The 25,514-nt window shown below is 47.0% G+C and overlaps 1 protein-coding gene across 1 annotated transcript in view; it reads left to right on the top strand.

The window, feature by feature from the left end:
* Nucleotides 1-843: 843 nt before the first annotated feature.
* The window catches only part of LOC122375728 (mitogen-activated protein kinase kinase kinase kinase 3-like), a gene marked incomplete at its 3' end in the record, with an annotated part of 44,896 nt that continues 20,225 nt past the window's right edge, over nucleotides 844-25,514 (top strand). Inside the window, exons 1-3 of the mRNA XM_043355227.1 lie at nucleotides 844-1,108; nucleotides 2,328-2,505; nucleotides 11,673-11,814. Coding sequence (XP_043211162.1) covers nucleotides 11,707-11,814 — 108 coding nt within the window. The remainder of the gene's footprint in view (nucleotides 1,109-2,327; nucleotides 2,506-11,672; nucleotides 11,815-25,514) is intronic.

The following is a 25,514-nucleotide window of genomic DNA, read 5'->3' as shown; positions in this document are numbered from 1 at the left end:
TGACGCAAATGCTACAGACAGATTTGGAATGAAAGCAAATGAAAGCTATACGCAACCGAAGTCGTGACGTCACGATAAGTGGCTGGGGCATAATCAGCTGACGGCCCCGTGTTAAAGCAATGGGGCAATACTTTGCCGATCTTTCCTTAAAAAACTGGACCGAGTTAGATAGTTTTAGTAGCTGGATTTAGGACAACGATGTATGGTCTATTTTTCTATGGAAAAATATTGCAAAATCTAATAACGCAAAGCACAAAATTTGGTGAAAACCTAATTTGCGGCGAAGTTGACGCAGAAATACAAAACATTTCTGATCAAGAGGTTTAAAATGATAGATAAAAAATAAAAAAGATTTATAAAATAACTAATATTGTAAATTTTCTCCTTTGCTTTTTACAAATAAAAAATATTTAACCAGCTCAAACTCAAATCTGTCAAACTTTTCGCACCAAAATCCTACAACGTGGTCGCAGTTCGCGTCTTCAAGGTCATGTATTTGGTGCGTCAAGTTCGCCGCCGGTAACAAATTCCCGAAGTTCGGCCCTTTTCGCTTTAAAACATAGCATTTTTTGGGCGTAGAAAAATAGAATATACTCAGTTTACTTAGAAACTGGCCCCCAAACTATCTAACTAGGTCCAGTTTTTGCTAAAAATACCGATAAAATTTCGTCCCATTGCTTTAACACAGGGCCGTCAGCTGATTATGCCCCAGCCACTAGTCATGACGTCACACTTCGGTTGCGTATGAAAGCTACAATATCGTTCTCTCGCAACCTTCATGCGAACGATACCAAGCAAACGCAAATCAACGGGCGACATTGCAAAGCGTGATAACCAATTAGGAGAGCGGATAAGATATATTTTCATTGAGCTCTGCTGTCTAAGAACACTAGCAATATCGTCATGCGTTGTTATCAAGTTACAATGGGTCCGTGCCGTGCGGACTTTGATTTGGAGGATTTGGACTTACACCGCTTACACCTCAACTTTACTTCAAGTTGCTTGGTCGATTTTTAATGAAGGGTGGTTGGTTGCCGATATGAATTGAATTGCTGACGAATTCAAAGCTTGGTTGTTTTGATTTGATATCTTATGTCACTATGCAAATGTAAGTAACTTGTCTCCCCAAAGTAGGTACTTTCTTGACGGCCAACAGATCGCTTGTGTTGAGAGACACTTCAACTTGGACTTGGGCGTTACCATTGACTGCCAATTAAAGTTTCATGAACATATCAGGGATTTGGTTCGTAAATCTAGTGGTTTGGCAGTGTTGGTGTGGCACATAATCTGTTGAAGTTGTCTGCCGTTCGTGCGAGTTTATGCTGTTCCTGTTGCTTACTCGCATCCATCCAATGCTTGAATATTTTTTTTTCTACACAGCCACCCATAAATAGGTGATCAGGAGTGTGCCCTCCCTCTATCCCAGCGACACACAGAACCTTACGTTAACACCAGACCAAACTTAATAGGTATGACAAGTTGCGGCACTCCCTGCTAAGAGTAAGGAAAAAACGAAACAATAGAAAGCAAATAGCTGTGGAGTGAGCATGCTGTTAATATGTTAACATAAGAGAAGCAAAGTGGTCACAACTGCAAACAGTTAGTGACTGCCCTCCTACACCCCTGGAATGCCCACAGATACACACTCATACAGGGTAATGTTAGTGGGAGGAAGGTGATAGAGGGGGAGCAGTCATACAAATAAAGTGGATGGTTGAAAGTGATCTTTCTGGTCAAATTCGAGCAGGATCAGTTATTGAACCCTGCAGGGCCGTCCAACTAAGCAAGGCTTGTTGTCGGACAGCCCACAGAGGCCAGTTCCGAGGTGACAAGTGTAGAAGTAAAATTTAATTTAAATAAGTAAGTAAGTAAGAATATTGCTCTTGTGTCTGGCACACTGGCTACATGGAAGATATGCGACTCTTGGAGAAGGTTCAGCGTCGCTGGACTAAGCAAATCAATGCGCTAGCCTCATTGAGTTACGCTGATTGCTAGCGGTAGCTGCAGTTGTATTCGGTTCAGGGTCGATTGACACACGCCGATCTCATTCAGTGTTGGAAGGTCTTCAATGGAAAGTCTTGTATTGCTGCTAATGAACTGTTCCTGTGTCCCCAGACTCTCCCAAGAGGTCACTCTCACAAGATCTTTCCCTTGCAAATACGCACAGATGTTAGGAAGCATTTTTTTCATCGCGAGATGTGTTAATATTTGGAATGGCCTCCCCACGGAGGCAGTATGTGCTCCAAATCTTTCTAGATTCAAGCAGGCCCTGCATGACACTTTGCATGTGAGTTTGTTCACCTATGTCTAATCTTGAATTTTTTTAGGCTCGGCTCTGGCACAGGCTCCAGAGCTGCTGTTTGGTCCTGAGTCTGACAATGCTGTTGAGAGCTGCTGAGCTACCGCTCGGTCTGTGCGGCAGCCACGACCACCCGGTCCGCCCCGCGGAGGACGACCGCGTCACGCGGAGCTCGTGCCGCACCGGGAAACAATGCCGGACGGCAGGTGGGCACTGGGCAGCTTCGGCGGCCAGCTACCCAATCTTTGATGCACATCATATCAAATTGGATATCAGCACCCCGAAAACCGCACAACGTTCGTTTAAGAAGTTCTTGCGGGGTTCCGATTTGCCCGACTTTTGGGTTATTGACTTGACGGGCGTTGATCTGGAAAGGCAACCAATGACCTAGGAGATTAACCCGCGCATGACTGGGGGGGGGGGGCTCTACAGAGCCCCCCTCCCGTTTTTTGGCAATATCTTCTAAATCGTTTGACGGATCAACACGAAATTTGCAACAACCTGAGCGGCATCAATTTGACACCTTGTGTTAAAATTTCAACTTTCTAGCTACCATAGTTTGGCCGGAAATGACGTCAGAGTGACGTCATGTCGGCCGATTTTGATGCAAAATATATAATTACGTCAAACGCTCTCAGGAGCTTAGTTTTAAAGCTAGATCGAATTTCTTTGCATCAGTGGACTACAAATAGGTACACGTATCTATCAAACTACTGTCTCGATTTTTCGAAATTTTGAAAATTTTGAAAAATATATTTTTATAATTACAAAAAATATCTTTTTTGATTTTTTCAAAAAGTTTTTGATATTTCGCAAAAACCGGAATATATGTGATAGAAAACACACTGATAAACTACTCTAGCAAGTTTTAGCTCAATACCTTCAAAAATAGCCAAGTTATTTGCATTAGGTATTGTCAAAATTTTAAAATTATAATTTTTTCAAAACCATTTTCAGTACGTTTTTGACATTGCACAGCAATATAAATGGCACCATCGTGTTCCTGAACGCAAACAGCATCTGATAGGCACCTTTTTGTTGAAAGATTTCATTTTCGAAATTTGACCTTTTCTGACCTGAAAGTGACCTGACCTCCGGTAAATTCAGCTGAAATTGACCTCAAATGACACAGACGATATTGTTTTCGAAAACTACGAGTAGAATGGACCATAACACATGCGTTACGTGACCGATCCATGATATATAATTTTCGTGACCTAGGATGACCTGACCTTGACCTGAAAAATTCGAAGTAAAAGTTCGGTACCCTCAGGGTATCTAAGGCATATATCAAGGAGTGCGTAAACCAAAAATAAGCTTGATCGGACTTGTCAGCCGGCGGTCAGAGCCTAAATTGTGAACAAGCAAAAATGCTCATACTTTTTACTTTGACCTGATCTGTGAAGTCATCGGTGACCTCGAGGTCAATAAAAATAGGTTTCATTCGACAGTTTTTCCAGGGCTATCAGACGCCGTTTGAATTTTGACGATCGGCCCAGTAGTTTCGGAGATAGCAGGGGAGATAGCTCTGGAGCTCTGGAGAGCTCCAGAGCCCCCCTCCCCCAGTCACTCGCGTTATGGAAAATACCCCAATCATGCGTGGGTTAAAATTCGTTATCATCGGCTTTCTCTGGTCATGGACAACAGGCTGGCTTTTTATGCGAAGCACTAATTCGATCAGGGGGTGGGAGATATATTTATTTAGCCCTTGATGTGGCCTAGTGGGTAAGGTGTGGGTTTCGTGCGCCAAGGACTTCGGGGCCGGATACTTCCAAGGCGCATCACTGGCGAACCGGGCGCTGGGACTGGAAAGGTCGGGTGGTTGGTCTGTAGGGGCATTCGTAACAAGCAATGCCCAGCTGACACCACAGTCACCCTGTACCCACTCATCCATTCGGACTGGATTTGTATTAGAAATATACCTACCTGGTGTCTGATGGGCCGGGACAAAATAGATGCGCTGGCGCCGTGACGTGAATATGTGCCCGGCGCAGTACTACGCGCCTGGTGATATTAAAGACACGGTAGAATGCACGGGCGTAGGAACGTCATGAAAAGTGGGTGGGCCACCCTGTCAAGGGGCCTCCTTTTCCAGGGGGCCTCCTATTTTCAGGGGCCTCCAACTTTTGCCTCGTCCTGCTGGCTGCTTTCAAGTATGACCTCCAAATCTAGCTTCTGAGCTCGGGCAGATGTACCCAGGGGCGTAACCGCTTAAAGGAAGACTGCCACCTTCAAAAAGTTTTCTCAGATCGGCCTATGATTTATTCCCTGGACAAAACAAAATTTTAGAATTCACCTGACAAAGTATCATCACGTGAATCGCGAAAAAATTGTCGATTATCATACAATTATCAATCGGTTAATGTCTAGCGACAATGTTTACACATCACTAGACTTCAAGGTCATAAGATTATTACATTTTATTTGAAAAAGTAAGGTATTTTATGATTTACTAATATATGATTTCATAAGAAATTGGCCATGTTTAATTTATTTTGCATTTAAGTTCGTAAAACATTTAAAAATCATGGCTCATTTGGAATGGGTCTGGCCCATGTTAAACCCCATTTCCCACACTTTTTTTTTGGAAAAAATGAACTACTGAATATATAAGTTTAACTTTTATTTTGACACTCCAAAATTCTTCTCTGATCTCGAAACAATCAAAGTTTTGACATATATTTACCAAAAGATAAGAAAATTCATTTTTCAAAATTATCGATAAACAGTAGAGATGTCGGTTTTCTTGGACTAAAAAATGGCATCAAACTGAACTTTGGTCTCCGATTTCTCGCAAACGGGTTCGAATTTCGGAAAACCGACTTCAGTCTGGGACATAGGTGGCTCAGCTCTAGTGAAAACCGTTTTGTGGAAAAAAGGTGGCAGTCTACCTTTAAGCGAACAGTGCGGAAAGTCCGCGCACCATTTTTAAAACTTATTCCCCCTCCGATTTTTTTAGAATCTATTTGCCGCAAACGGCGCATGACCCCTGAAAACCCTTACACAAATGTCTTCCTCGTTTCCCAATCCCAGGTGCCCCCATTAGCTTCATAGGCGCCCTCTTTGGCATATAAGCGCCCTATGTATAGTCATCAGAGACATCCCTATATGTCCCACAGTCGCCCCGTTGTCGCATACAATGTGCGCTTATCATAGACGTCTCTCTTTTATGGACACTTGAAGGCGCCTCTCTTTGCCATGCCGGCGCTCCTGTTTCTTATGAATGCACCCCCAGGCCCCATGGCATTGATCAATTGCAGTCTGCAGATCTCTATTGCATGTGGACGCCCATATATGTAGGATTCAGAGGCGCCCCTCTTTCGCATTGAGGCGCCCCTATGGGCTTCATAGGCGCCCCTCTATTGCACGTAGGTGCCCTACTGTCTCAGAACCGCTCCCCTTTGGCGTGCAGACGCCCATCTTTCGTACGGAGGAGCCGCTGTGGTTCTTAGAGATTAGACTTAGAGGTGCTCCCAGACGCAGATGGGGCTCTCGGAGTCGACAGTGTGGGACCTTCAGTCGCTGATGGGCGCCCGCCAGATGTGGACCCTCGGAGACGCCGGTATGGGGCCCTCAGAGATGCCGGTATGTGGCCCTTAGAGACACCGCTGTGGAACCCTCAGATACTTCAGTGTGAAGCTCTTACAATTGCTGGTGTGGAGCTATGAATGCGCTGGCTTAAATCGCTCAGAGGCCGGTACATGGACATTAGAGCTCAGTGAGAGCTTGTGTGGTGCCTTCAGTGGCCTTGTGGAGCCGTTAGACATCAACATGGTGCTCTCAGGAGCCGGTGAGTCCTCGGAGTCACTGGGGGCCTTCAGAGCTCCGAGATACTGGTGTGGGGCCCTCAGAGGTGTCGGTGTGGGTCCTTCAAATGTACCTATAGAGCCTTGAGATGCACAGGTGTGGTGGCCCACAGTCCACAGAGGCGCCGCGCCGCCGGTGTGGGGCCCCCAGAGCCACCGATATAGGGCCCTAAGAGACACCAGTATGACCCTCAAAGGCGCCGCTGTGTGGCGCTCATAAACACTGGCGTGGAGCCATCACAGGCGGGTGGAGCCGTTAGAGGCCGGAAAGGGCCCTTAGATGCCTACAAGGAGCCTTCAGAAGCCGGCGTGGCATCCTTATGGGGATAAGCGTGTCTACTTAGGAGCCCTTGAGGTGCTCTCATGAGCTCTGTGGGGCCCTACCGAGCCGTAATATGGCCACGGCCAGTTGCCGCCGCATGGCTCTTCGGACTATCATTCTCAGGGGCCTCATCTGCTTAGTTTGAATAGAAGGGCCTCTCAGACCATCAGTCTCATGGGCCTCCTCTGGCTAGTATAAATAGAAGGGCCTGTTAGACCATCAATCCTAGGGGCCTCCTCTGGTTAGTATAAATAGAAGAGCCTCTCAGACCATTAATCTCAGGGGGCTCCTGTGGACAGTATAAATAAAAGGGCCTCTCAGACCATCAGTCTCGGGGGCCTCCCTAGAAAAGTGTAAATGTGGATAGAGGGCCCCCTCAGATTCATTAGGAGTGGACCTCTCTGACTATCAGTCTCAGGGGCCTCTTGTGGCCAGTATGAATATAAGAGCCTCTCAGACCATCGGTCTCAGGGGCCTCTTCTGACTAGTGTGGATAGAGGGCCCTCCCAGACCACCGCTTTCAGGGGCCTCCAGTGGCCAGTTATATGAACAGAAGGGCCTCACAGCCATCAGCCTCAGGGGCCTCTTCTGACTGGTGTGAATATGAGGGCCTCTCATACCATCAGTCTCAGGGGCCTCCTCTGCCTAGTGTGAATATAAGGGCTTCCCAGGCCATCAGTCTCAGGGGACTCTTCTGGCTGGTGCCGGATTGAGGGACCTCCTAGACCGAAAGTTTTGGGGGTCTCCTCTGGCCAGTATGAATAGAAGGGCCTCTCAGTCCATCAGTCTCATGGGCCTCTTCTGCCTGGTGTGATTATAAGGGCCTCTCAGGTCATCAGTCTCAGGGGCCTCCTCTGACTACAGTGTAGATGGATAGGCCTCCCAGACCATCAATCTCAGGGGCCTCATCTGACTATTGAGGATAGAGGGGCCTCCTCTGACTAGTGAGGGTAGGGGGCCTCGGCTAGACCGCCAGTGTCAGGGGCCTATTCTGACTAGTGTGGATGGAGGGGCCTCCCAGACCACCAGTCTCAGACATCTGACTATATAGTGTGGATAGAGGGGCCTCCCAGACTGCCAGTGTCAGGGGCCTCCCCAGACTAGTGTGGATATTGGGGCCTCCTCAGATCCACTAGGGCCTCTCAGGCCATCAGTCTCAGGGGCTTCGACTGACAAGTATGAACAGAGGGCCTCCTTGGATCCATCACGGCCCCTTGGAGTCCGTGCATGGGGATTCGTGGAACTTATTTTTACGGAGTTTGTTTATTCTGGAAGGTGACGACGTCCTCTCAAATCGAGACGAGGGGCCTCGAGTAAAAAGTGGGTGGGCCAAAACACATGGTTGGCCCCCCCACCTCGAAAAGTGGGTGGGCACTTGCCCACCTGGCCCCCCCTGTTCCTACGCCTATGGTAGAATGTCACAATGGTCACAGACGCCAAACTTTTGCCGGACCTTAACGATTCATTAATATAATTGTTAGGTATGCTATTAATAACCTTGTGCTCATACTAGTAATTGTATTCAAAAGAAAAATACATATTAATATATTTCGACTTGCGCCTTCATCAGAATATGAGAACAATTTGTCGACATACGAAACCAGTAAAACGCCTTTTGGGCGAAGAACGAGCGAGCGAGATAGTGAGCCCTGCACGTGCGGAAGGGCGCGAGGGTACTTCCAACGGCCTTATGCAAAGCACCCTTCGCTAGCTGGTCGCTAGCGGTGTGCCAAATTTGAACGCAATCGGCCCAGCCGTTCCTGAGATCTGGAAGCGGCATTCTGCACGTGCGCACGTGCAAACGGGGTCCAAGCTGACTTTCGCATGGCACCCTAACAACCGGTCCCCAATCGTGTACCAAATTTGAGCGCAATCCGCCCAGCCGTTCTCGAGATCTGGAAACGCCCCCTGCACGTGCGCACGTGCAGTAGCACCCTAACCGCAACACATGGGAATGCATGGCCTGGTGGGTGCTTACTGCTTACTGCCTACCTGTATGCCAAGTTTCAGCGAAATCGCCCCATGAATTACCGAGTTATTGAAATGGGAACAAATTTGGCACCTCTTCTTTTTGCATTTTGCACGTGCAGTGGGGGTCACTCACATAGATCAAAAGTATCCGACCTTTGGTAGAAGGGATGCAGCTACCCTACAAAAATTATCGCAAGACAATCGCCCAAGCGGCTGCTGAGATATGAGCCTCTCAAAATCACTACTTTTGCAGAACAGCTTAAACACCCTTGACTTTTCACGTGGCATGTGCCACGACGGTCACTGAGATGTATCAAAAGTAGTCAATTACGGGGTAGAAGGGATAGGGCTACCCAACAAAAAAGACCGCAGGCCAATCGGTCCAGCGGTTGCTGAGATATAAGCCTCTCAAAAGCGTTACAGGCCGGGCCGGGCCGCGAGTTAAAGTGTGGAACTACCCAGCGCCCAGCCGGCCGGATGACGTCACATCACGGCCAGTGCCGGCGCGGCGGCAGACTGGCCGAGATTGGCATGGTCTTAACTTGGCGAAGAGGCATCGGACGCCAAACTTATGCTGCAGCTATTAATCACATTTCATTTTAGCGCATTGTGTTTCTTCCATGTGTATGAGCTATAAAGTCCTTCAAATACCTAATGTGTAGGGGAAGGTGGGGTAAGACGTCCCAGCGCGGCGGGGCAAGACGGACCACCAGCCCTCCCGGCTGAACCGCTGCTGGTATCTACTATGGACGTCAAACCCCTTGAGACCCCACTTTTTTGCGATAATTTTTAAATGCGTCAACTCTCGTTTACAATATTCTGGCAATGTGTGTTTCAGAACCTGCCGAAACTTTTATTACTAAGGTATTTTGACGCCAAACGATTATGAAAGGTGCTTCTCATTCACTCGTAATGTTAAATTTCACGGAACGAATCTGTTGTTTGGGTAGAGGCTACGCGCTCATGGGGCGGAGCCACGTAATGACGTCAGCGCTAAGCTCCGCCCTACCCCTCCGGCGCTCCTTGCCCGGCGACCGGTCACTCGCGTCTCTCGCTCCATTCAGGCTTGATGGTGGGCGGTAGCTGGTAGCGGTAGCGGGCGCTGGGAGATGACATTAAGAGCAGATGGCGCTGGTGGCGGGGCTCGAGTGTGGCCGAGCGCAAGCCTCTGCCCGGGCCTGAATTGACCTTAGCATTACGAGTGAATGAGAAGTACCTTTCATAATCGTTTGGCGTCAAAATACCTTAGTAATAAAAGTTTCGGCAGGTTCTGAAACACACATTGCCAGAATATGGTAAACGAGAGTTGACGCATTTAAAAATTATCGCAAAAAGTGGGGTCTTAAGGGGTTTGACGTCCTTAGTAGGTACTGCTTTATGCACTCACTGTTTGTTTTCCTTCGTAACAATGGCCACCTTGAGCTCATGTTGCTAGGATGCATAGCTTTTGAGTTATTGAGAAAAATGTTGTTTTTCGTTAAACTGATCTAATATAAGAGGTCTACGGGTGATTCAATTACGGCGCCTTTCTTGCATGATTAGTTTCTATTTTGCACTTAACTGTGAAGAACAAAGTTATAAACTTAGTTATAGTCACACTTTAGGAAAGGCAAGGTTTTGCAATGTTGGGCTATTTGACATATACGTCATGATAATGACAGAATTTAGATTTGGGGCAAGACGGACCACTGTGGTCCATCTTACCTTGTGTCTTTCCACTGACCCAAGCAACGCGGGCCTGTCAGCCTGAGGACTTGAACACCCCGTCTACCCGGCGGGCCAAAGTGTCATCAATGTAGGGCAGTGATACGTATGTAGTGTCATGCTTGTTTTTGATGTCTTTGTTCGCTTTCCTAGCTGATGTCTTAGTGTTGTGGCCAGTGGTGTCGCTAATTACTATGTGTCTGGTTCTCTGTATGAGTCGATGTGGGTAGGGGAGAGTGGGGTAATTTGGCCGGTGGTGTAAATTGGCCGCCCCCACCTGTACGAAAGCTGATAAAAGTGAATGAAATATCTTTAGTCTCTATTCATTTGTCGTCGGCAGAACTAACTCGAGAACAAATGTCAAAACTTTCCCCCTCTTAGTTTTATTCAAAATTAATAAAACGTGAATTTCGTTAGAAAATGGTAACTTTTACTTCCGTTTAAAAATTTGTATAACATGTAGTATTTGGGCTGTAAACGAATTCCAACATTATAGCGCCATTCTTGAGGGTGTTCAGCGGTTCCAAGAGCAATTTCATCTAGTTCTGTACAGCCATGACGACTTTATAGACAAAAATTTTCAGAATGGCAATGTGGGGTTATTTGGCCGGGACTAGCGGGGCAACTTGGCCGGTGCGCTTAGAGTCACTATGCTGGGACGGCCGAGTTGTCACGGTCAATTATACCATAAAGGACATAATTCATGACCAACTTTGACTACCTCGATGCCATATTTCCTATTGGACAGCTGTAAGGGCATGTGACGTCATCAACGGTTACCTAACGGTTTTTTGCTAATAAATACTTACAGAAAAAAGATACAGCCGCGCAAATGGTCTCATTGTGTTCAGCTCGTCAAGGCGCATCGAATGGTATACATGATGACCTTGAACTCACGTAACCTTGAGGTCAAGCGACCTGAGGTAACGTGACCTGAAGCCAACCTTTGACCTTGACCTCTCGAGGTTAACACATACATGTTTCGATGCGGAATGACGAGAGAATTACGATGGTGTTTTTAGTTTTGGCCTAGCTTGATTACTTTAAAAGCTATTCGTAAAAAACTGTCATCGCATCTAGAGCCGCTATTTTGACTATTTTCGACCCCTGTGACGGCTGAGTCAACCTCCAAAATGCTTCAAATGCGTCGTAGGACACGCGTCATTGCTGAATGTGAAGCTGACTCGCCGATAACAAAAATCATGGCCTCAAACTAACACCGGCCAAATTGCCCCACACCCCCGGCCAAATAACCCTGCTAGTGGGGCAATTTGGCCGCTTTGCAGACCTTTGTAATACGTCACAATTTCACTATAAGCAGTTACCCTATCATTTAAAGTTTACTGTCCAGGAAAGTAAAATGTATGCCACACCTGTCAGCGTTGAGAAAATGTAGAAATGTGTTGTCGATTTTTAGTTACATCGTTTTCTAAAAAAAGCGGCCAAATTACCCCACTCTCCCCTATCCATTGTGCTTGAACAAAGTTTCGATTCATCAATATGCTCATTCACAGCATTCAGACTGGCTTCCGACTGTTTGGTCACTCCGATGTATTTTATCTTTTGCCAGGCATAAAGTGCAATAGTTTCCTGCAGCTAACAAGATGGCTGGCAAGCAAAAGCTCTGCGCAGACATAAGTCGCAGAAATCCTCAGGAAGATTACGAAGTGATTCAGCGGATTGGAAGTGGAACATATGGCGATGTATACAAGGTAGGTGCTTATACAAGTTTCCAAGTACCATGACGGAATAGGGGACCATGCGGCTCCCTGAATACTCATGATCCCTGTTAATCTGCGTGTGATTGAGCGTACAACCGAACTCTGTTGACCGAGGAGGTCGAGGGCGTTACAACCCCCGGATTTTCTATTATATTGACGAGCGTACCGAGACGCGCGAGCGGTGTTGGAAATGTCTCATCAAGACGCTCTCTTGTATTCCCAAAGTTGAATTTTGACGCCACGTAATATGTTTACCCGCGCCGGGCCGGTGCTCCGCGACTTGCACGCCGGGCTGAGGGGGGGGGGGGACGGGGGGGTCTGAACACCCCCGTCTAACTCAGCTCCTGGGCCACGTAGCGACACGCGGTAAGCGGCATTCGAAAGAGCGTAAAAAATAATGACCGAAACACTTTCATTTTTGACGAATCACGGTCATTCTTGGGTCAGGTCAAAGGTGAGGTCGCCAGAGGTCATCAAAGGTCAAATGTAGGCCATTTCAACAATTTCGGCAACTGCCAACGGCTAACTCGGGAACCAATAGAGCTACATCGCTGCGGAAAAGCGCATTCGATAGCCCTTTTACAGACCTTTCTGAGTATTGTACTCAGATTTGACCTCAGGTTAACGGTTTAGCCTCCAGAGAGCAAAAACTGTAAAAAAATAGCCGTTTTCACCAAAAGCAGTTTTTCGGTAATAACTTTTGATTCAAGCAAGCCACGACATTACTTTTGCCAGCATCGTGTTCCTTACGTCGAGACTCGTCAAATGAACTATTCGCTGACATTAAAAGGTCATTTTTAAAATTTGACCTCAGGTCAAGGTCATGATCTGACCGGAAAGGGTCATGTTGCATATCGGTCGATCCGTATCGTCGAGCTCAATACGTCTGACGTGTTTTCATCACTCTAGCACATCTCTATCAAAAGTTATAACCAAAAACTGCTGGTGACCGCTCGTGACCTGAGATGACCTCAGGGGCACACAGAGGGGTCACAGGTGCATTTTTCTGTATCAGTGCGTCATGTTTACTCATGAACCGATGTTTCAGAGGGTTTTGAACACTATTCGTCCACAAGAGGCGCATTTCAATTTTCTCCCATTGACTTATAATGGAGAGGTCCCAAAATTGACCTGAGCCGATAGGTCACCGATATCAAAATTCCGAGATATACATTTTGTACATACTGTTACTCTTATCAATCTCTGAAAGTTTCAGGGCGATCGTCCAGCCGCTGTAGCTCTGACGAGGATTATAACTTTTTCTGAAGTTAGGTGAGGTGAGGTGACCTGGAAGGCTCTGGGTATGAAATTTTCACATATGCGGAAAAAATGCATGAACTGCGCGGAGCGCCGTTCATGCGCCGCCGTTTTTGAGATATCTGCGAAAAACCGCGTGGTTTTTTTCGGGAACAACCGTTCGATGCCCTCGGCGGCCAGCCGGGCGCGCAGCTCGGGGCAGAGCTCGGGGCAGCTCGGGGCAGTAGATTGGCCGGCGCCGGCCTCCGGTCGCCAATCGGCTGCGGATGCGCCACCCAGTCGGGCAGCGCACGCGGTGCACGGCCCGTCGGCCCGAGCGCTCCACCTCGTCCAGCACGATGAAGTCGTCCGCGGCGGTGTCTCCGTCCGACTCGGAGGTGTCCTCACTGTCGTCATTAGCGACGGCGGCTGCCGCTGTGCGCTCAGTCAGGTCGGCCACCACAGCATCGCTCGCCGATGATTCAGCGTCATCGAAACCGTCGGACGACGGTGGATTCACCAGCGTTTTTGCAGCGGAGGCTGGAAAAACCTCAGCAACAAACAAGAAAAAAACCTCACAACATGCCACAGCTTGCAATTGTGCATATTGTCATTATATTACTCACATGACAGAAAACATTGGCTGCTTTATTCTAGGAACTGGCATGAAAAACATAAGCTAAAATCAAGCTATGTCCCACCCAACCCTCTCTGTTTCGCCTTCCAGCATTTCTTCAAGCACCTTCGAAAATGACCTTCCATCATTATTTTCCACTTCTGTGTGAGCAATTAACTTGTAAGCTGACCACTAGTTAATACACTATCATCTTACTGTTGGGTGCTTGTAGCAAATAGATGATATAAAACGAAAAAAATAACACCACAACACCAAACACCAGTCTTGTTGGTTCCCTTTGGTTCTGCCTGAAGACAAAGGCTCTTTCTTTACGCAATATCATGAGTATTCCTCTTCTTATCTTGAAGCCCAGATGCTTTACACATTGGCTATGAATGATACTAAATTATTATATTAACTGAGAAGCGCAAATCACGATAATTAGTAACAAATTAGGCCGATTATTCCAACATGACATCAAAAAAATAGACGGGGTCGCCTGAGGAACTTGGTTGGCCCACCGCCCGTCAGCTGTTCGAAATCCACTCACTCAATTTCCTTCACAAAATACGCTGCACTGGAGAGCCGGAGACTATATCCTCTCCAATCCTGACCAACTCTTCCCTGCGTTCACGCGCGACAAGGCGAGACACTGATCTGGCTCTCCCACGCGTGAGGACCGAAGCAGGAAGGCCCCGTCTGCTCTACAGCATCGCCCAATTATATAATCGCCTACCCCATGATTTAAAGGTAGTGTGCCACCTTCGAATGATTTCCCATTTTATTTTTCCTAGGATAAGAAGCTTCTGTTTTTACCTAATATCGCAAAAAAATCAAAAATGGGCCTAAAATAGTGCTTTTTCGCCTAAAAGTTTATCGGTTTTTCGATATGTATAACAACTGTAGTGGGCTGCCTTGCAAACAGGCGTCGGCAACAATCACGAATGCGGCGCACATGTGACAATAAGCAAAGGTCATTATAGAGTTACGACGTACGGGAATGAGTTATCAGCTGTCTAATCGTAGACAACACAATGTCGAATTTAAACTGTACGCCTGTATTGGTATTATTTCTTTAATTTGGCTGTCAAACATTAATTTATGGTTTGAAATATTATTTTATGTAAAATAATTGATATGAAACAACCGTCTCTAAAGTTATGACCCCATCTCACCACATGAAAGTGGCAGAAATGACAATGATCAGCTGACGCATTTTTCTTGGCCGAAGTCAGAGCGCGCGGCCCGACGCACCACCACCGCACCACAAAGTATGAGCAGAAGCCGCGCCCAAAGCCAGGGCCCCGGTAACGTGAGGTAGCCGAGTCGGGGCAGCGTGCGCTGACCCAAGCCGGGGCCGCGGCTTTGGGCGCGGTCTACCGCATCCCCGCGGGCAGCCCGGGGCTATCACATGACACCGGGAGGAGGCGCGGCCCCGGCTTGGGTCAGCGCACGCTGCCCCGACTCGGCTACCTCACGTTACCGGGGCCCTGGCTTTGGGCGCGGTCTACCGCACCACCTAACAGGCGTGTTCGAAACCGCAGGAGATGATGATGAACGGGTTTATCGAAACTTGATTGGATGAGCCTATCGGTAATAGCGATTTCAGTGTGTGCATTTATTGTTCATAGTGGTGTGAAATGTGGTTGGGGTACGACCGACAACCCGTCGGGGCGAATTTCGCACTGGGGTGCTCAAAATTTGAAGAATTTAAGACGTTTCTATGAGTTTTGAAGGTATGGATAAGTTCTAAAAATCCGGTTCTACTTATCTGGGCCATTAACTCCATACGGTCCAGGAAAGCTGGCACACTACCTTTAAGGAGCCTGTCTATGGGAAGTTTTAAGCGCTCTGTTTCCAAGTGGTTTTTACGTATTTAGGGATGAGTGAATGGTTCGATATGTTTACTGAGTGCTGTGATTTGGGTGCATTTTAACCCGTTTTCCCCTTTTAACTCGTTTTCCTAGACGCGACACTCAGAATAGCCATTTTAATACATATGGAGAGTGTTTTAATTGTCAATACAATACAATACAATACAATATTGTTTAGGCCGTTTTTCTGCATATAATGGCGCAGATAAACACTCCATTAACCCGCGCCCCAGTGGCGGTCTCAGCCAACTTCGCCCTACTGGGGGGGGGGGGGGGGCATATGCTACTAACTCAAAAACTAAGAGGGCTAGAAAGACGCGGTAAAAAGCAGTCGATAGCTCTCAATGCGTACGTTTGAAAGTATTTCGGTCATTTTTCATCTAGATTGGGGTCACTGGAGGTCATCGAAGGTCAAAATTTTCCAAATATTATATTTCTCAGAAAACATGCATTTATCTCAGGAACTATGATAGATAGAAAAACGCTTGGAGAAACAATCGATAGCTTTCGAACTCTTCTTTCGATAAGGTCATTATCAAAATTGACCTTAGGTCAACGGTTTAGCCTCCATAGGGCAAAAACTCCAAAAATAGCTCTTTTTACGAAATGTGTTTTTCGACAATGACTTTTGACTAAAAAAAAAGCCACAACATTTCTATTGCCAGAATCGTGCTCCTCTCGCCGAGACGCGTTGAATGAACTATAATTTGACATTGAAAGGTCAACTTGAAAATTTGACCTCAGGTCAAGGTCATGACCTGACCGGAAAAGGTCATGTTGCATATCATTCGATGCGTCTCAACAAGACAAACACAATGAGACCATCCCCAGCGTCCTATCTCTTTCCAATCGAGAGTTTTTGGCAAAAATCTGTTTGTAGCCTCAAATGACCTCGGATGACCTTTATCAGCAAAAAAGACACCTTGGTCGTCACAGGTGGTCCAAATCATTGTGATTCTGAAATATTTGGACTGTTCCTATGCGTACACACGGATCTAGAGGCATTTTCATTTTTCTCCATTGACTTATAATGGTAAGGTTACGCCACTGACCTGACCTTAGGTCACGGATATAAAAAATCCGAGATAAACAAATTGTAGGCGCCCGTAACATTATGTAGTCCACCAAGTTTAAAACCTTTCTGACAAACATTGCAGGCTGGACATGATTGCAAACTTTTTTAGGCTTGGTCAGTTAACTTGACCTGGTGACCTGACCTGACATGACCTGGGGTCAAAAATTTTACACCTTGTCCAAAATTGATGTACAAAAAGATGCCCTAAGCGGCGCGGCGCTACGCGCCGCGGTTTTTTATTCACACGCAAAAAAACGCGACAGGGTGGTAAGTGTTAACATATGCCGCCCCCCCCCCACTGGGGCGAAGGTTAATGCCGCATTTGCCGTTGGTGAAACTCGTTGGCTATTTTGCTGGCTGATATTTTTTCACGCCGGCGGATATTTTTACGCCTGGATGGTGAAACTCGTCGGCGTTTTTTAATAGAAAAATTGCGCCAGGCGGCTATTTTTCTGTTGGTAAAACTGGCCTCAGGAGGAGAACTGGACGCTGGACCATTCATGTCCCACCACCTCTCCTTTGGCGACTGCCTACTCCTGTGACTCTAGGCTGAGTCCGTCACTGCTGAGTAGGACTCCCCATTTGCTGGTAGATTATGCGAGGAATGATTTGCCAGTGACCTGGTAACATGATAATATTTATTTTTAAAGGTAGTGTGCCAGCTTTCCTGGACCATATGGAGTTAACCCGGCAGTTGCTGGGGTATTTCGCCACCCACCGTTTGCTGGGGGGGGGGGGCGTTAAACGCCCCCAGCCGATAACTCGAGAACCAATAGGCGCAGCGAAACGCACGAGGCGGCAAACGAAAGAGCGCGACGAGACGCTTCAGATGAGTACTTTAAAGTTGAATTTTGAGGTCACAGGTCGGGTCAAGGTCAGGTCAAACACCTGAAATCGGGCTTTCAGTAGCATGGACTTCAGGACTTCGCAATGGGCGCCTCTCGCCATAAACTCTGTCAAAACGGTGCACAATCCATCTTATAAGGCCTACAAGAGTGTCAGCTCCATGTAGGGGTTAGTCAAGCATAGGTCAGGGTCAAGGTCAGGTCAACCGGGTAGGCACATATCCCCGAAAATCAAAACTGATATTCGCAGCCTGTGACACATGTTTTATAGGTAATTTGGGGCGTAGAACACGATGGTGACATTCATTTTATCATATGTGTACGTGTTTGGCTCAAAAAGTTCAATTTAAGAAATTCATGTATCATGGTCGTGAAGTAGTCACGAAAAATTGCCAAGATTCAGTTCAAGATTATGGAAAATGCGGAACGATAATCAATAATCGAAGATAGCCATTTGATTGATCATGGTATTGGCAGTCTAATGGCGTTTACGGCATGTCTGTATGTCTATTCTGTGATTTTATATGATTTTTTGAACATATGCCGTTTTTGGTCGAAAACTCAGAAATCATGACGTCACTAAAACCTCGATATCTCAAAAATTTTCCGACCGATTTTTTTGAAACTTTGTCACAATAAACTTCAATCAATTCCCTACAGGTACCCAAAATTTGGCGCGCCTGCGGCGCGCCGTTTTTATGCTATGGCCCGGCGAAAAAAGTGGGGGCGTTTAACGACCCCCCCCAGCAACTCGCGGGTTAATGACCCGGATAAGGAGAACCGGATTTTTAGAACTTATCCATACCTTCAAAACTCATGAAAACGTCTTAAATTCTTCAAATTTTGAGTACCCCAGTGCGAAATTCGCCCCGACGGGTTGTCGGTCGTACCCCAACCACATTTCACAACACTATGACCAATAAATGCACACACTAAAATCGCCATTACTGATAGGCTCATCTAATCAAGTTTCGATAAACCCGTTCATCATCATCTCCTGCGGTTTCGAACACGCCTGTTAGGTGGCTTCTGCTCATACTTTGTGGTGCGGTGGTGGTGCATCGGGCCGCGCGCTCTGATTTCGGCCATTTCTGCCACTTTCGTGTGGTGAGATGGGGTCATAACTTAAAAGACGGCTGTTTCATATCAATTATTTTACATAAAATAATATTTCAAACCATAAATTAATGTTCGACAGCCAAATTCAAGAAACAATACCAATACAGGCTTACAGTTTAAGTTGGACATTGTGTTGTCTACGATTAGACAGCTGATAACTCATTCCCGTACGTCGTAACTCTATAATGACCTTTGCTTATTGTCACATGTGCGCCGCATTCGCGATTGTTGCCGACGCCTGTTTGCAGGTCAGCCCACTATAGTTGTTATACATATCGAAAAACCGATAAACTTTTAGGCGAAAAAAGCACTATTCCAGGCCCATTTTTGATTTTTTTTTTGCGATATTAAGTAAAAACAGAAGCTTCTTATCCTAGGAAAAATAAAATGGGAAATCATTGGAAGGTGGCATCTCCCTTTAAGCCCCGGGGCTTTAGTCACAGACCACAAAGACAGTCATATTATTGTCTTTTACTACACCTTTTTTCATTAGAATTAATCTTTATAAAATTCAATTTAATCTTTGAAACATTTGATTTAAAACATGAAACATTCATATTAATCTATGTAAAGTTCATTTTCAAACTTATAAAGTTTGATTTAAAACATATAAAGTCCTATTTAAACCTTATAAGATTCATTTTAAACCACACACACATGCATCGCAAAGCCGTCTTAGGAATCCACAAGTACGTAAGTCCACTCGTGGGTTGGAGTGGAACGTGTGCTTGGATTCACTGTTCTCGTATAAACCTGTATATCATGTTCACAACCAGTGGCGTAGCCAGAAATCAGCGAAAGGGGGGCCATGGTGTTCGAGGGGGCGACTTTTTCCCTTGAGAGGGGCGCCATAGTGAGCTAGTGACAGGGGGTCAGTCTAAAATGTAACGTCATATATTCATGCATGATTTACTAGGTGTTACTACGGAACCGGCACGAGTATCAGAACTAGGTTTCGCTGATTTTTCATAAAATCCAATTAATGCAATTTGCAGCTCAGTGTTTTTCATCAAAAGCGATAAAAAATATGTATGCATATTTAGCACGATATAGGAAACGAGCTCAGGCTACGGACATGTTATTCTCAAAATACACACCCATTTGAATTCGAAACGGTAAAATATGCGTTGATCGATTGGCACAATCTTTATTCTTTGCAAAAACAAAACAAAACATACAGGTTCACTCACTGAACCAAAGTGACCTGTGGACTGCAGCCTCTGGTCGACCGGGGTGGCCGTGCTTAGAATCTCAGACACTCATGACTGCATGAGTGCCAGATGGGTGAGGCGTGAGACTGTCCCATATAGTGGCACGAAGGTTAAGAATGTCTTCGGCCGGCGTAGTATAGAAAACGACTTTTGATGATGTGAGTGTGCATTAGGGTTGTTAAAAAAACCGAATTTTGGAAAAGTATACGGGCTCATGGCTCATGTGGTGCGGTATTCTTTTCTGAGTCCAATGATGCCCTTTTTTCTGAAAAGTATTAACTGTTAGGGGCTCCTCAAACGGCTTAAAGAGGACCATGTTACGCCCGCCGACCGGCCGGTATCAATAAGGGCGAGAATTCGACGCCGCGCACAGGCGGCAGCGCCTTATCGGCACCGCGCGGCACGACACCTGCCGGGCGGCCGGCCGGGCGGTGGGAAGTTATCAGTGGGTGGTCTTTATCACGCGATCGGGGTGAGCTATCCCATGTTTTCGGGGCGGAAAGCATCAGTGCAGCATCGGTGCGTCTGCCACGGTGGTCTGTGTCGATGGTACAGAAAATAACTCAAACAGAGCTCAGAAAAGACTGAATGATTCTGGGTAGTTGCCTCGAAACAATCCGTTTCAATAATACAGCTGCCTTCTTAACGTACTGTATCACTTGTTAATTCTTGAAAAAGCAAGCTCTGAGCAATAACAGACTTCTTTGCATTGCTGTTGACAATTCAAGCTGCTTTTGGACGGTGGCTCGCAGCCCCAATATGCTGCCGCGTAACTCTATTCCAACGACGAAACGGCAACTTAGCGAGAATTGAAAATCTAACGAAGTAGGTACAACAGGAGCTGGCAAGGCTCCTGCATTGGTCTATAAGTCATGAGTGACACACCGGGGTAATGTGTCACGTCAGGGTAGAGCTGTGTTCTGTGCCGGGTCTGGATTCGGGTCTTGATCGGCATCGTAGGGCACGGCCGCCCTGGCCGGACTACCGGCGTCGCTTATACTCGAAGGATTGGATAAACGGCGCTTGATTTATATGAGTAGGTACTCCGGCTAATATCTCTATTCATGTCTCACTTCGTCACACTGTCAGGGTGGCCACCCTGTCATTCCCAGACATGTTATGTTTTCTTTCGACCTGCTAATCTAAGTTAAACCCTGGCGTCGATTCTGTTGCCCCAGCATCTGATATCAACGTATCTGAATAATGACATTGGTGACTCCTATGCTCGTCAAAGCCACCTCCAAACTTGGGCCGATGACTGTCGGGTCTCCTCTAAATTATGTCCTTGTGCATACTGCATTGTCAGCCCCTGCTGTACGCATATCGTGAATTTTCGATTCTCGCGAAGTTGCCGTTTCGCCGTTGGAATAAAGTTGCGCGGCAGCATATTGGGGGTGCGAGCTACCGTCCAAAACTAACGTAAATTGTCAACAGCAGTGCAAAGAGGTGTGTTATTGCTCAGAGTTTGCTTTTTGAAGAATTAACAAGTGATACGGTACGTTAAGAAGGCAGCTGTATTCTTAAAAGGGATTGCTTCGAGGCAACTACCCAGAATCACTCACTCTTTTCTAGCTCTGTTTGACTTATTTTCTGTACCATCGACACTGACCACCCGGTGGCAGACGCACCGATGCTGCACTGAAACTTTCCGCCCCGAAAACATGGGATAGCGCACCCCGATCGCGTGATAAAGACCACGCACTTAAAACTTCCCACTGCCCGGCCGGCCGCCCGGCAGATGTCGTGCCGCGCGGTGCCGATAAGGCGCTGCCGCCGGAGGGCGTCGTCGAATTCTCGCCCTTATTGACACCGGCCGGTCGGCGGGCGTAACATGGTCCTCTTTAAGCCGTTTGAGGAGCCCCTAACAGTTAATACTTTTCAGAAAAAAGGGCATCAATGGACTCAGAAAAGAATACCGCACCACATGAGCCATGAGCCCGTATACTTTTCCAAAATTCGGTTTTTTTGAACAACCCTAGTGTGCATGGTCGACCTTGAATAAGTGCCATAGAAACCTGCTGATCTCACCGAACATTTGCCTTGCGTAATCCCCAGACCAAATATCTTCATTGAAGGCCAGGTCAATTTTGCGACCTCTCTATAAGTACCTATAAGTTACCGATTATTACCTATAAGTTAACCCGCGCCGTGCTGGTGGCCTGTGCTTTCCGTGTCGTGCTGGGGGGGGGGGGGTTCACGTCCCCCCTCTAACTCGGCTCCTGGGCCACGTAGCGACACGCGTTAAGGGGAAATCGAAAGAGCGTCAAAAATAATGACGGAAAGACTTCGTTTCAATTTTTAGGTCAGGTCAAAGGTCAGGTCACCAGAGGTCATCAAAGGTAAAATTTAGTCCATTTCAACAATTTTGGAAGCTGCCAACGGCTAACTCGGGAACCAATAGAGCTACAGCGCCGCGGAAAAGCGCATTCGATAGCCCTTTTACAGGCTTTTCTGAATATTGCTCTCGGATTTGATCTCAGGTCAATGGAATTTTTGCCTCCAGAGGGCAAAAATTCCAAAAATAACAGTTTTTATGAAAAGTGTTTTTCTGCAATAATATTTGGTTCAAGACAGTGACGATATTTATTTTGCCTGCCTCGTGTTCCTCCCGTCGAGACGCGTCGAATGAACTATACGTTGACCTTGAAAGGTTATCTTAAAAATTTGACAAAAGGTCAAGGTCATGACCTGACCGGAAAGGGTCATTCTGCAGATCAGTCGATCCGTATCATCGAGCTGACCACATCTGACGTGTTTTCACCGCTCTAGCACGTCTCTATCAAAAGTTGAAGCCAAAAAACCGTTTATGGTGATAAAATAGGTGACCGTTTATGACCTTAGATGACCTTAAGGGCACATAAAAGGACACATGTGCATTTTTACGATTCAGTGTGCTATGTTTACCTATGAACCGATGTTTAAGGGGGTTTTAAACGACATTCGTCCAAAAGAGGCGCATTTCACTTTTCTCCCACTGACTTGAGGTCCCAAAATTGACCTGACCTTAGGTCACAGAAATAAAAAGTCCGAGATGAACATTTTATGCATATTGTTAGTCTTATCAATCTCTGAAACTTTCAAAAGTGATCGTTCAGTTGGTGTAGCTATAGCGGGTCTTTTAACTTTTTTTAGGTAAGGTCACTTGACGTGCCCTAGTGACCTGACCTTGAACGACCCTCATCTGAAATTTAACAAGCTGTGTAGAAAAGATGCATGAACATGTGTACCAAAGACAGCGCAGGCGCTGCGCGACGCCGTTTTTGAGATGTTCGCGAGAAAAAAACCTAAGTGGGGCGTACCCCACCCCCCTCCAGCACGGCGCGGATTAATGGGAGACAATTGAAATGCTCTTCTTCTGAACGAAAACAACGTCAACCATCGGGATGCAGGTAAATATGACACATTTAATCGTTAAATGTCACTCGTGAGTCGTGATGTGACCACTTTTATGTTACTGAGGTCATCTCGTCATGGAAGGTCTCCAGCAGATTTTGGACAATAACTTTTGATAGAGATATGGTAGAGCAATGAAACACCCTATAATTATTTTCCTTCTCGAAAATATGGATCGACTAATATGCAATATGACCTTTACCGGTTAGGTTATGACCTTTACCTTAGGTCAAATTCTCAAATGCCCTTTTAATGTCAAATTCTAGTTCATTTGACTCGTCTGTCTCGAAAAATGGAACACGATGCTGGTTGAACTAATCACATGCAGGTCTGAGCCAAAAGGTATTACAGATAAACGTCCTCCGCGAGAACGTATATTTTGAGGCTAAAACGTTTATCTTAGGTCAAATCTGAGATAATCAATAAGTGAGAGCATAAAAAAGAGCTATCGAATATGCGCTTTGCTGCGGCGCTGTAGTTCAATCTCTTTCTGAATCCTGACTTATGCGCCGCTTTGTCGAAAAATGTCGACATCGGCGAAATTTTGATTTTCGGTTGTCGCTGGTGACCTGACCTTCGACCAGTTCGACCTAACCTTAAATTGATCTAAGTAGTTTTGTAATAGCTTTTGACGCTCTTTCGAACGCCGCCTACTGCGTGTCTCGACGTGGCCCACAAGCTGAGTTAGAAGTGGGTGTTCAAACACCCCCAGCAGGTTCAATAAAAAAAAAAAACGCTTACGCTGGGGGCGGCACCCCACTGCTAGGCGCTGTCGGCATCGCAATAATGGGCGGCACAGCGCTGAGGGGCGCCACTTGCATTGAGGAGTGGCATTGTACGGTGAAGGGGCAGCGTCGCGTTGAGGGGCGGTATCGCAACGAGGGGTGGCACTAACGAGGCTGCCTAATAAGGAACGCTTGGCACATCCAAGCCCAGCTCGGCGCCGCCTAGCTGCTGCATCTTGAAAAGGGTCATTGGTGTCGATGAGACAGCCTAGTTGTCAAATAATTACCTAGCGTCAGTGGTTTCTGGGGTGGTGGAGGGGGCGCTATCGATCTTGAATAGGGCGGGGCGACTGAAGTCTCCATTCAGATGGGCGTCAGTGACTACTGGAGGGCGTCAACGACCTCGGATAGGGCGAATGTGATCTTCAGAAGGGCACCGGGTGCTCTAGGGGGGGGGGGGGGTGCAATGCTTGGATGGGGTCACTGCTGCCTTCATTAGGGCGTCGGATGCTCTAGAGTGGCGCCATTGATCTCGGATGGTCCGACTGGGATTTTCAGAGGAGCATCAGTGGTTTCAGAGGGGCGCCATTGATCATGGATGGGCCGACTGAAGTCCCTGTTCAGGTAGGCGCCATTGGGCATGGATGGGGCCACTGTTGCCTTCAGCAGGGCGCCGGAGGCTCTGGGCGCCTTGAGCTTGGGTGGGCCGACTGTAGTCTCCAGTGGCGTTGTCTCGGATGAGGCGAATGTGATTTTCAGAGGGGTGCCGGGTACTCTAGAAGGGCGCCATTGGTTTCAGAGGATTATCATCGATCTTAAGATGGGGCAGCTGTAATCTTCGTTTAGATGGGCGCCAGTGACTTTTGAGGGGCGCTAGCGACCTCGGATGAGGTTAACTGTGATCTTCAGATGCGCACCGGACGCTCTGGAGGGGCGTCATTGGGCTTGAATGGGGCCACTTTAGTCTCAAGCGGGACGACTTCAGTCTCAAGGGGGTGGGGTGCTAGTGGCTCTTGAGGGCGCTATTGATCTTGGATAGGGCGACTGTGATCTTGAGAAGAATGCGGGTGCTTTAGAGGGGCGCCAGTGGTTTCAGGGATCGATCTTGGATGGGTCGATTGGGGCAGCTGTGAACTTCAGAGGGGCGCCGGGTGCTCTAGAGGAGCGCCATCAAGCTTTAATGGGGCGACTGTTCCGTTTAGGTGGGTGCCAGCGGCTCTGCAGGGGCGCTGGGGGTTCGGAATATTCTGGTTTCCGGAGGGGCGCCCTTCAAGATTTGGGGGCTCAGGTCGTATTTGGGGGTGCCCCGGAGATTATTTAGGTGTCCAGGCACCCCCAAAGAGATGTTGAGTTCGATCCCTGCCTGCACATCACTTTTTAATTCATGTTCTCTCTGTAAAACGGCATCAGCCTAGTCGGCGCTAATTGGGGCGCCATTTGGGCGGCTGGGCGGAAAGGGGGGGCCATGGTCCCCATGGCCCCCCCCTGTCTACGCCACTGTTCACAACCTTCCTAACAGGGAAAGTGGAAGTTCAATATTAAAGGAATTATTACTTAGTATTGGAAAGGAAAGGACTCCAGTCTCCATAACTACTTG

The sequence above is a fragment of the Amphibalanus amphitrite genome, unplaced genomic scaffold (genome assembly GCF_019059575.1).
Source record: "Amphibalanus amphitrite isolate SeventyFive unplaced genomic scaffold, NRLGWU_Aamphi_draft 001905F_arrow, whole genome shotgun sequence".
NCBI classification, from domain to species: Eukaryota; Metazoa; Arthropoda; class Thecostraca; order Balanomorpha; family Balanidae; genus Amphibalanus; species Amphibalanus amphitrite.
This window is presented reverse-complemented; position numbering and strand designations above follow the sequence as displayed.